The sequence below is a fragment of the Morone saxatilis genome, unplaced genomic scaffold (genome assembly GCF_004916995.1).
Source record: "Morone saxatilis isolate NCDOM2014 unplaced genomic scaffold, NCSU_SB_2.0 Contig7, whole genome shotgun sequence".
Classification (NCBI taxonomy): Eukaryota; Metazoa; Chordata; class Actinopteri; family Moronidae; genus Morone; species Morone saxatilis.
Window position 1 is genome coordinate 8,864,931 of NW_023340246.1, and position 12,276 is coordinate 8,877,206.

The 12,276-nt window shown below is 41.4% G+C and overlaps 1 protein-coding gene across 2 annotated transcripts in view; it reads left to right on the forward strand.

Moving 5' to 3' along the window:
* Positions 1–12,276, forward strand: part of itpkb (inositol-trisphosphate 3-kinase B) — a 28,041-nt gene that overhangs the window by 4,463 nt on the left and 11,302 nt on the right. The window contains exons 2-5 of one of the 2 annotated variants that reach the window (XM_035678157.1): positions 433–604; positions 1,129–1,282; positions 1,806–2,084; positions 3,092–4,087. In XM_035678157.1, the coding sequence (XP_035534050.1) occupies positions 558–604; positions 1,129–1,282; positions 1,806–2,084; positions 3,092–4,087 (1,476 nt within the window). In that variant the 5' untranslated portion in view covers positions 433–557. The remainder of the gene's footprint in view (positions 1–432; positions 605–1,128; positions 1,283–1,805; positions 2,085–3,091; positions 4,088–12,276) is intronic. The other variant, XM_035678158.1, reaches the window with a different exon arrangement.

Genomic DNA, 12,276 nt, shown 5'->3' on the forward strand with positions numbered 1-12,276 from the left:
ATTCAAATGAGCAATATACAAATCTCAGCTTCTATGAAACATTAACAGGAAAAAGGCAAATTATTTCCAGTGAGTGGAACTTGTCCCTTTCTTGTTTTCTTCCAACATTAATCTCTATATCTCTGTTATTTTTCTCTATTTAGTTTGATTCCCAGCATGAACAATGATATAATTTATTTTGAGTTAACAACACGACTGCATGAATTATCTTCTCTGTCCATGACGCAGTTAGGGATGGCTTTCCAGGAATGGAAAATTGAACTTCCACCGTCTGTCCTTTTTGAAAAGGGCTTTCATTTAGATTTTTCCTCTTGAGGAATGTTTTTCATTGCGATTCTTGACACATTCCTACTTGATGTTTAATGAATAGAGAGGTTAGATACAGTAAAATTAACTTTCCTGATCTTCCTCTGTCTTTTTTTTTACTTGCAGTGTGCTGCCGCTGCTGACCGAATGCAGAGGAAACACTGAAAGCTGTTCTCCAAACCTCCCTGCAGCTTCAGGGGAGATTATCAGATGTGTACCCAGCACTCAAAACCCCTGGCCTGGCCGCGGGGATGGCAGCCTCTGCCCTGAACCTGAACGGCCTCGGAGTCATGAACAGGTCAGGATATGTTGTTAAGTGTACGTCACGTTTTTCTTGTTTGTTTGTAAGACTGCAGCATTTTTCTGGACAGGAAATGCATGCTTAAAACATGTTTGGTTGGTATGGTTTGTTGCAGCTAAGAAAGCTGTTAGACTAGACTGGTAAGATGACTTTTTAATACGTTACAGAACTATTTATGAAGTCATCCTGCTGCCCAACATGTTGATTTCCATGAAAACTTTGTCTAATCACTTGGAGGGATGCTTTAGAAGCTATGAATACATGTTGTAATGGATGTAATGATTGGTTTCTACTCAAATGACAGGTTACCTATGTAATTACTTTTCATCTTAATGTTTAAACGTGTTGTTTGTTACGAGTTTTTCACATATACAGTAGTGATCTTTTCATGTGGATTTGTTCTGTAAAGAAACAACAAAATGTAACACTCTTATTTCTATGATAGTTTAGCCTTTGCTTTTTTTAGATACACACAAACCAACCAACCCTCTCCCTCCTCTCCTCTCCTCTCCTCTCTGCAGCAGTAATCAGTTTCACACCCAGCCAGGCTCCTCGAGTACCACGTCTGCAGCTAGAACCAGTCCAGTGGGTCGACCTGTGCTGCCGGTTCCAGATCGGAGCACCTACTGTCAGTTACTGGGTGGTGGAGCACTTTACAGCCCGACCAGTCCTAAGGTAACTCAGTCGCCACATCCAACCTGAGAGAGCTAAATCTGAAAACACTATTACCTTGCAGATCATGGTAACATCAACAAAACCGTCTTTGTTAGTCTTTCCACAGTTCTAACAACCACCAACTCTAGTTTGGTTAAAGTAAATCCTAAATTCACCGACAGCAGTTTCAGTCCCTCTCCTCAGTTGTACACGCAGAGACTTATATGCTCTAACTCGCACACACATAAACAAATCGCAGACATGCTGGGATAACAACACAGGCAAAGGGAGTGTGAAGCCGTTCTCTGCTCAGGACACTATTACTCCACTATATCTTTACATAGCACACAGTTGTCTGCTGCTATATTAATGTTATAGATCTCATTTACGGTATGTAACCTTTATAGAAAATACTGAATTAACTGGAAAAATAAGGAGGAGTCAATAACGGAAGGTCATCATTGTAGCTGGTATATTAACATCAGTTCATATGAGTGAGGTATTTCTGAGTGCCCCTAATCCCGTCTTGTATGTCTCCATGTAGACAAGCCCTAGAACCCTGGGTCGAACCTTTGTCTTTCCCCCTTCGCTCTCCCCCAGCCCCACCCCTCGTGCTCGTTCCCCCTCCCCGCGAAGCCCGGAGCTCCTAGGAGTCAATGTGGGCCAGCGGGTCCGACGACTGAGCTCACCCGGCGGTGAGGAGAGAGGGGAAGGAGAAGGGCAGGAGGAGAGGGGAGGTGAGACGGGAGGAGGAGAGAAGCGAGAGGACAGGAGACGCCAGGCACAGCTGCTGCAGATACACAGAGAGCTGCAGAACGTCGAGGTGATTTTACATGTGCCTCCTCTTCTTTGTCTGTTTAACTGCGTCTCTGTCTTCCTCTGTGTCTTTTATGTCTCTCTCTCTTACTGGCTACATCGGTCTGTCTTGATCTAGGAATGCGGTCATTAAGAAATAGAGCAATGAGATAAGAGATAAGAGAGATTTTATTTGTCACATGTACTCAAACTCTGAAAGATTTACTGCTTTATTTAGATTTGTTGGGCTAGTCAGAACAGTGCCAGTAAGAACTGCTCTCCCTCAGGTGTGTTGGTGCCAAAGTGCAACAGTTACTCGGGCTTTAAGGGGCTGAGCAGAAAACAAGGAAAAGAGAGTAAACCACATAGGAAATCTGGAAAACTTTACTTACCATTCTGGGAAAGTCATAGAGGATGTTTCTCATTTTCCTATCCTGGCTGACTATTTGTACTTTTAAACTGTAATTAAACATGTATTAATTCAACTAAAGGGTTTAGTATCAATACAGATTATTTGGAATTTCAATTTGATAATCAGTATACAGTATAGTGCATTACAATACTGTAATACTTAAGCAGGGGTTTACATAAGCTGTTTATTAGTTACATTTTTGTTTCATATTTGATTTAATTTCATTTCATTTCATGTCTTCTTTGTATTTATTGGAAGCCAACCTACATTTGTTCTCAGATTGAAACTGCAGACAGTCACACATGGAATTTGTAGCTTGCCAACAGTTCATTTTTCAAGACAGTCTGTTTAATGCCAAAATGGGAAAACATGAGAAAAATGAGTCATGGCTAATTTATTTTTTATTTTCTTAATATTGGTAGTATATAATGGTGATATTTTCATTTTTTGTCATGTCAGTTTTACATCAGGTGAAGGTTTTTGGTGATACCAGTGCACCTGTGAAATGATAAGCAGCCTAAACCAAACATGAAAAAATGCATCAAAGTAAACGTCTCTACAGTTAGACCAAGGAAACCAAACTGTAGCTACGTTTAGACCTTTATTTTCTCTCTGTCTTTCAGGTCAGGGGAAAAGTTGGCATTTTTGAGGCCCACATTTCCGGAATTCGTGCCCAGGTGCTTAACAGTGAGCTCCAGCGCAGCCCTCGGTCTCCAAGACGATCAACAAGCGAAACCCCTTCGCATCCCAGCCAGCAAAACACAGTCCTTGAATGCCCAATGACCCACCCACACGAGAGTAAAGTTCCCCCTGTTGTCCAGAATGGAAGCGAGAGAGAAGAAGAAACAATGGGAGGAGAAAGGAGAGAAGGAGGGAAGGATGAAGGTGAGAAGGACAGCAGTGCTACTAAAACAAACACTGAGAACGAGACACTGATTGGTCAAAATGGCCGCCATTCAGAAGCAACAATGCAAACTCCCTGTTTAGACAGACCGTTTGTTGTTCTGGGTTCCCTTGAGACATTAAACCCTGATGCAACCACAGACAGAGAGAAAACAGAGGGAGAAAGACTGAGGAAAATGGAGGGAGAAAAAGGCGAAGGGGAGGTAGAAAACACACAAATGTGGGGAGACGAAAGAGAACGGACAGAGAGAGAAGTGAGAGGTGAGAAAGTGGACCGGTTGTGTCTTGAGATGCCGCTCCAGACAGAGGCAAACAGGTTGGAGGTTAACCCGGAAACCCCTGCTTGTCCTCGGGCACAAAGCAGTGAGAGCTCTCCTTCTTTGCTGGACATCACCAATCACACCTCAAACCACTCTGCCTCCATCCCTCCCTCCATCCCTGCAGTCATAATAACTGACCATGGTTTGGAAAGCCAGCCTCAAACTTTTGAAGGCCCTGGCTCAGACCAGGGACTATGCTGCACCCCTAGCCCCAGCTCTAGCCCTGTCCCTGGGTCAAACTCCTCCACCCACTCCCTCAGGAAGCTGTCGTCCTCCTCTGCCTCCTCGGCTGGTTTCTCCTCGTCTTGGGAAGAGTCGGAGGAGGACGTTTCCAGTGATACGGAGAAAGGAGAGCAGCTTCTCAACCCGGCACTCCTCAGTTCTAAACAGAAAGCGGTAAGTAGAGCCAAGTGAGAGTGTGAGTCTGTTAGAGTGTGCCTGTATCTACAGCCTGCTTGAGATTCAATAGACTTTTGTAGTTTTAAATGGCAATGACCTTTGGAAACTGCATTGGCTGGGATTTCCATATATCATCCACACAGGAAAGGCCAGAGAAATAGATGGATTATATGGGAAAGTCAAGGAAATGCTGTGTCCCTTCACAGCTTTGCTATGGCTCATGGAAGGCCAATGTTGGTTGGTTGGTAGGTTTTTTAATGTTTCTTTTAAGAACTGTCAGATAGATTGCCATGAAATTTTGTCCAGACATTCATAGTCCCCAGAAGATGAAGCCTACTGACTTTGGTAATCCCCAAATAATTTCATAAAGTGCTGACACGTTGAACTAAGATGGTGAACATGGTAAACATATACGAGCAAACATCAGTGTGTTAGCATTGTCATTGTGAACATACTGACATGCTAATGTTAACATTTAACTTAAATTTCATTCATTTATTCCATTATATCATAATTTTCATAAGTTTGATATTTAAATGTTTTTTAAAAAACAAAGCTTGTGCAGAACTGGTCTTGGTGTGAGTCTCTGTTAACAATTGCACCTCAAAATGTGTGTATGTCAGTGTTTGTGTATGTTGTGTGTGTTTGAATGTGCCTGTGCATGTTGCTGGGTGCTCCTGTGTCAAATTGGCCTGAGCTCTCTGCCTGAGTAATGGTTGACATTCACGGCAACAAAGCTAGCTCTGTGCCCCGACCTGTGTGTGTGTGTAGGTGTGTTTTTAGTGTGTGGGTAATGGGTGTGTGTGTGTGTGAGGGAGAGAGAGCACGGGTGATAGAAAGAGGGAAAGCAAGAGAATTTGCCAGTCACACACACTTAGTCTTTGCCTGCATTTGGACGGCATTCAAAGAGGAGGCTGAGGCCTGTTTGGGTTTGTGTGTGTGGGTGGGTGGGTGGATGTGTTTGTATTTGTAGCCAGGATAAGTTCACGAGGCCATCTCACTTCTGCTTTGAAACACGATTTAACGAAGGATTGTGTAACTGATTTTCTTATAAACAATGTACCAGTCCCAAAAACGGTCCCCTTTTTCAGGACTTCACATTGCAAAATCTTTGTTCTTTTTGGCGTTTGTGGCTTAAAGAGGAAAGTACTCACAATCAGTTGATCTACTATCTACTACGTGTCTACTTTTAAAAGCCAATGCAAGATTTATGAGACTTAGTATGTGTGATGGATGCCGTTTTCTTGCATATAGTTAATTGCATGACCTATCCTTAAACCAATGTCCCAGCTCTCCCACTTACATGCATTACAAACAATTTGTTTAAATGAATTTGCCTGGATGGATTTAAATAGTGCTTGTATTGCTCTTTGCATATTTCCGCTCATTTTGTTTTCCTTTATCCTGGCAAAGAAAGAGACAGAAGCTCCTGTCTGCGGCTGCAGCTGACTGATGGGCAGTTTTAGGTTTAAAGTTACTCGTAAAAGTCTGCTCTGTTGTAGCACAGAGGTGTCAGACTTGCAGGTGATTCATGTTCCTGTCATGTAGCCTGTCACAGTTCCCGTGGTTTAAGGAAACCTGGTGTATGTGTGCAAAAGGCAAACATGCAGATACACATAAAGCACGCTTGCTTGTGTGGGAGGTATGTAGGAAAGAGGAGAGGGAGACAGAGAGAAGAGGAGTGATACTGAGAAGGGAAGATAGAGAGAAGAACAGAGTGAGCTTGACACTAAGACTGTCAAAAAGAGACAAAGGAAAGAGAGCAAGAAAGGAAACATTGGACAATATTTACTGTATATTATCCATGTTGTCTTAAACTGACAGTAATGGAAATATATCTCCCCTTCTTACGGCTATTTCTTGCAAAAGGGACCTGACTGTATTTGTCATATAACAATGAACGTCAGACCCAGATTTAAAGATGTACCTGGAAATGCACAGATGTACCGTAGAAGTGTAGCTCCGGTACTGCTATATACACACTAAGGTTGCATAGAAAGATAGAAAATAAATGTGCATGGTGACAAATAAAAAAAGTATAAGACCAGTGCTTTCTGCAGAATACATTTATCAGTTATAGGTTTATATGTTCCATTAAGGAGCTCTAAACACAGTCAAACACATCTGCTTTGTTATGGTCATTAGCTTTGGGATTATATCAACTCATTTGTAACAGTGTATGCTTAACTGGTAGAGGCTGGAATCTGAACAGAGCCATATATAGACTCTGTTTGGCTGATCTTTTGACTGTTGGGCATCTCTCCAAGGTTAGAAGGCACATATGTGCTGTCAGTGTTTTCATACTTCTAATAAATTGGCAGCAAAAGGGCACCTGCAGTAGATTGGCATCTGTATTTTTCTTTCTTCGACATTTCTGTGGATGTTCTGTTGTTCCTGGAAGAATATGCCAACAGCAGAGTTATGAGGTGACACCCAGGTGTTAGCTTTACTGTGTAATTTACTTTTATCCGCTTGGCACCCATCAGAATATTTTAAAACTAAACAGCTGCAGATCAACCCTGAGGGGTCTTGCAATTGTAGGATCAATAAGGAATGTTAGGTTACAAAATGACCAAGTAGTATTAAAACTGAAGATGATGTGCAAATCACCAATAAACACCAAGACTCATGGGATTTATTTCTACTCACAATGCTTGACTTCTCGTATAAGTGTACTTGCTAATGAAATCGAATCACCTCATTTCATTAGTTTAACAATTAGGCAATCAACCAACTATCAGTCTCCAACTCATTTTGGATTTGGATGCTAAACATTTGCAGTTTGTTCTGCCTCTGAAATATGAAGATTCACTGCTCTTCACAATAAAATGAATGTCTCTGTGAATAGACTCTTGTACTGACAAAAACATGTGATTTGAAGTCATCACCTTGGGCTCTGGGTAACTATTAGTAGCTTTTTTTTTTTGACATTTTATAGTCTGAAATATCAGTTGGATTGATTGTTAGCTGCAACCCCGACGAACTGATTGTGAAACATAATGGGAGATGTGTTTGAACCTATGCAATGTACAGAAAACCCCAGCATCATGTTTCAGCTTGTCAACAAGACTGACGAAAGAAGCTAATGCTAGTGGAGCAGAACCTATAGTAGAGCGGAAGTGAGGCAGGACTTACGAATACTAAGTGATGCACAAGTTGTGTTGTTACTCATGCTGTTTGTACAGTAAAGCTTGGGTTGCATTACAATTTTGGACACACTTGGATTCCCCTGTGGTTCTTGAAAAGTTGCATCTGTTATGTAAACAGATGTGTCTTTTGGAATGAAGACTGCACCCATATCAACATTAAAACGCACACTCGAATATGCCTGCACTGACACGCCCTCTGTACACGCAACACTCTAGCAACTTCTAGTTGCACTTTGCAGAACAACCCAATACTCTATTCACACAGAAAACATTGTTTCCCTCACAAACACTGTAGCGTATGTCATACTGACTCACATCCCTTTTTCTATGACCCTTCGAAATGCAAACTGTCACACACTGACCCAAACATTAAACTGAAACCTCTGCTTGTTTGAACGTGAATCAAACCTTGTCTCCGAAACCAAAAATAGAGATTCTTTTTTTTTTTTTGCAGTGGACTGGACTCATTTTTATGTCCTGAACTGTAACTCAAGTGGGTCGACACAAAATATCAGCACGCACATTATACACACTCTGAGACACGCACACACACACTGTGTTTGTACTGCAGTGGAAAATCTTCACTACCACGGCGGCCGGTTGCCTAGCAGCCATGTGACGTCAAACCGAGTTTCCCTCTCACAGCTGTACGTGTGTGTGTGTGTGTGTGTGTGTGTGTGACAAGAGAGTCTAAGTGTATGGGTGTGTGTCCATTTCGTGTGTGTGTGTGTGGGTGTGTGTGTGTGTTACAGAGTGCCTACTTGATTTACTGTGAGAGGGGAAACACCGGTCAGTTCTTTATTTGGTGTTTCTGTGGCAGGTTTCTGGTAGCAAGGTTCAGCACATGCATGTGCGCGTTCGAGTTGCCCCGGCCTTGGAGGAGTCAGGTCGACCCGCTGTTACTTAAGCTGACATTTTGGTTTGACAGAGTATTTAGTATTGGATCCAGTGTGAAGAAGAAGTGAAGTGTGGTCTCACATAGTTTCATTACTGTCAGAGACACACTGGGGAAACCCTGCTGGATGTGATTTAAGAAACAAGTGTCTGTGCAGAAAAAGGAATAGATATAGGATGGCTCCTAGACTGGAGAGCCACAGGTTGCACTTCTAAATGTAACAGCTATATTAGCATTAATAGAAGTTGTGTAGATGTTTTGGTTAAGTGCTCTATTGATATGAACAGACTTTTATGGATTATTCTGCAAGGTTTTGAAGGAACACCCAGAAGATCTTCTGTTTGTTTGTTGGGTGTTTGGAGCCGAGGCTAGATCTAAAGTCAAATGTGCCCTGTAATGTTTTATTGACCTCAATTTGGTCTTACTTATTGGACCACAGTATTTTAACATAACATAACTGAACAGCCACATCACAAACATCTCAAACTTTTTCTTTCCTTTAAGGTGTCCCTTGTTCTCACCTTTATGTAGCTGTCAATTTTGCAAAGCTGTTTTTCCATCAGCCTGCCTTGGTTGCTAAGAGATTTATCATGCACTGTCTAAGCATCTACTGCACGCCATTTGGCCTGCATCACACTCTTTGCAGTTTAATTTTGTCCGTGTGTGTGTGTGTGTGTGTGTGTGTGTGTGTGTCTCACAGTCTAAACTTTGCAGACTCAGACAGTTGCAATATTTGTATCTGCAAGGGGACCTTGTGGTGAGCGATATCGGGCTTGTTGTTTCCTCAGTGCTTCTCTGTTGAAAACATCAGCATGCATCAGTGTTTCCCCTGCTTCTTCACATTACACATTTGTAACCCAGAGTTACCCTTTGCCCCACGTTTTTTTTTACCATTCTCACCACTCTCTTTTCAATCCTCCCTGCATGCAAGTGAGTGACATCTGGTTGCCCTGTGTAACCCTAGTTCTCTTTAGATTTCCTTATATATATGCATATTGTTTAGAGCAGCACCTTTTTCCATATTAATTCGTTCAATAAGTAACTTACCTTATGCAGATGTGTGCTGCGTTAGAACATACCTGCAGATGTTGAAAAACCTGATGCACATTTCTTGGAGATAATAATCATGAGGCCAATAGAAACTCTTTGCCTCAGTGCTTCTTTTTCCCTCTAAGCTCTTTCTGTTGTTTACAGAGGGCAAGGCCTTTTTTTTTTTCTTTCTTTCTTTTGTTTGTAGTCAGCGGCGGATGTGGAAAATACTGTCGCTGAGGCAAGCGGCAACCCCCCCCCACTTCCTGTCTGCAAGAAGTTCCTTCTCTTACCATTTCCTCTCACTGTCTCTCTCTCCTTCTCTCTCTCTCTCTCTCTCTCTCTCTCTCTCAATGGAAACTTTACTGTTCTTCCTGCTCTCCGCTTGTCATCCAACTGGTCTGGGGATAGAGATAGGAGAGACCGCCGGAGAGCAATGAGCCAGAAAAAGATGAGAGAAAGACGGAGAGGCCGACTTTGAGAGAAGTTTTAGGCAGAGAAAGAGAGAGAGAGAGAGAATTGAAACACCTTCTTGAATTGTATTCCAGTTTTAGTTTTTCTTATTTAAGCGAAATAAGCTACTGTCCAGGGAAGCAAAGGTGCCGGAATAACAAGACCTGTGTCTAAACATTAAACATATTAAGGATTTTCTTCCTGTGGGTGTCTGATGATTGGAAAAAATGATGATTAAAAAAATAAATAACGCATGTACTGATATGGAGAAAAAAAAACACAAAAAAGAGACACTGACAATACCAAATTAAGGCTTTCTGTTTATTTAGATGAATCATGTAAGTCTGTTAAAGTTAGCTTTTATACTGGGAAGGAATGAACAGCAGCAAATTACTTCTGAAAAGGTAGAAATATCTCTTAGAAGACTATACTGTATATTAGAAGATTGTCTTAAAACAGCAGTATTATCTTTAAACACAGTAAGTGAAAAAAGATCAAAAGAAAAAGAAAAAAGCCATTTGTGCTCTTATTGGCGAGCTGGATTCAGCTGTGAAGGCAGGGTCAAGATTGTGAATAGCTGATTTTCACGCATGGCTTCCTGCTTTGAATCTGTACTGTGATAAAAGTCATTTAAAAGCATATCTTTCCTTTGACCTTTTGTCCTTTTTTTGTTTGTCCTTGAAATAATTTGTGAAAAATAAAACACATTGCACATCGTCAAAATGTTTCTACAAGTTCAGATATTTGTATTTATATATATATAAATATATATATATTATTTGTATATTTATTATCTACATGTCACACATTTAGACACATTTCATGCAAATTTTATCGTCTCACAAAAAGGCATTTGTCATCTGCCAGCTGTGAAAGTATCACAAGCATTGTAAGAATATCTTTCATTTTTAAGCAACACACTGTCAGCATATCCATGTAAAATCACCTGTAGATAATGTTAAAAATGCATTTATGTGCATGGTTAGTTTTTACTTTATTAAAGCTCAGACGTCACAAGCTGAAGGCGCATCGTTGTCGAGTGTGTGGGAGCTGCTGTTTAGGTTTCCTTTTGTTATTTTAGCTTGTGTTGTAACTTCTATCATAATCCGCACACACTCAAGACAAACACATATACATTTACACATACACTTACACAAATCTGAACGCAAACATAGACACATAGAAAAACACGTGTGAGTTAGTTTGCTTTGTCCACAATAGGCAGTGTACATTCTCCCTGTGCTTCGTGCATTCACACCCACACACACACACACACACACACACACACAGACATTTAGCTTCGTCTGTATTGCAACCCGAGTGCACATTTGCATGTCCAGATATTGTTTGTCCTTCTGTTTTGCCAATCAAATGATTCCCAATTGTTTATCACAGCACACACTCAGAGACACACAGACACACACGCGCGTGTAAATCTTGGCATAGAAAGAGGAGCGTTGGAGCCTGAGTTTTTAAAGCAGACAGAGGCAGAGCTGGTGTGAGTTTCGCAGGAGAGGTGGACAGATCTTGTCAGGTTGTCACCTCCGTGGCTGACAGAAAGCCCATCAGCCATGATGTGGTCGGCATGGTTGTATTCAGTGTGGAGTGTTGTTGTGTCAGTTGGAGCCATCTTTATCATTACCATCATCCACCTCCGCACCAGCCACCGTCAGGTACTTTTATTTCAGGCTTGCAGAATGCCTTTTACGCCTGGATTTAGTCCTTGTTTAGTGATGTTTGACATTTAGAGTTAGATTTTACTGAGCAATGATAATGCTGGCAACAGTTATTACTTTTTTCATTTTTATTGCAGGCAAATCAAACTTCTCCTCCTGCTCTCCTCTGATTGCATTTTAATGTCTCTACCTTCTAAATCTACACACTGTGACGTCTGTTATTATTCGCACTTGAGATAGTCCAGACTTTCTCTTTTCTTTCTTGCCCTCCACAGCGCACACACACACACACACGCGCCAGCTGTAAGTGGGCAACATGGTAGATGACAGTCTGAGTTGATGGAGAAAGTGCAGACCCTGGCTACTTACCAAACTGTAGCCTGATACACTTGCTCTCTTGCTAACTGGCTAGAGATGGTGGAAAAATTGAGAAGGGGAATACCATTGAGTTTAACTGATTTGTGCCTTTCTGGTGGTCTAAAAAGCGTCATCAGTATTTTATTTCCTATAACCAGAAGCTGGAAACAGTGATTGAAATTTGTCCGCTGATCGAAATGTGGCAAATTCAAATGCTAATGCCGGTGGGTTTTTTAAATGTTTTTTTTGCTTTTTTTAATGATTTGAACCTTTATTTATTCAGGGAAAGCTGGCAGTGCATATTTTTCTTGTCGTACCTACAACACATGGCAAGTCCCAGTCCCGTTTGCCTCCAGGCCACCGTCATCTCATTTTATATTGTTTTGAACCTCCATTAGAAAGCATTCTGGTTATAGAATAAGTTGAAGCAGAATAATAGTACGTTACAGAATCACAAAATGATTTGTACGACTTCTAAAATGACTAAACCTTGCTTTTCAAACGGCAAATGCTAATAATTTAATGAAATCCCCGGGTCAAGCCTCTTTCCGTGTGAGACTCATTTCAGCTGACCCACCTTGCAGTTAGTTTCCACCATGTGATCACCACACGTGTGTGTGTGTGTGT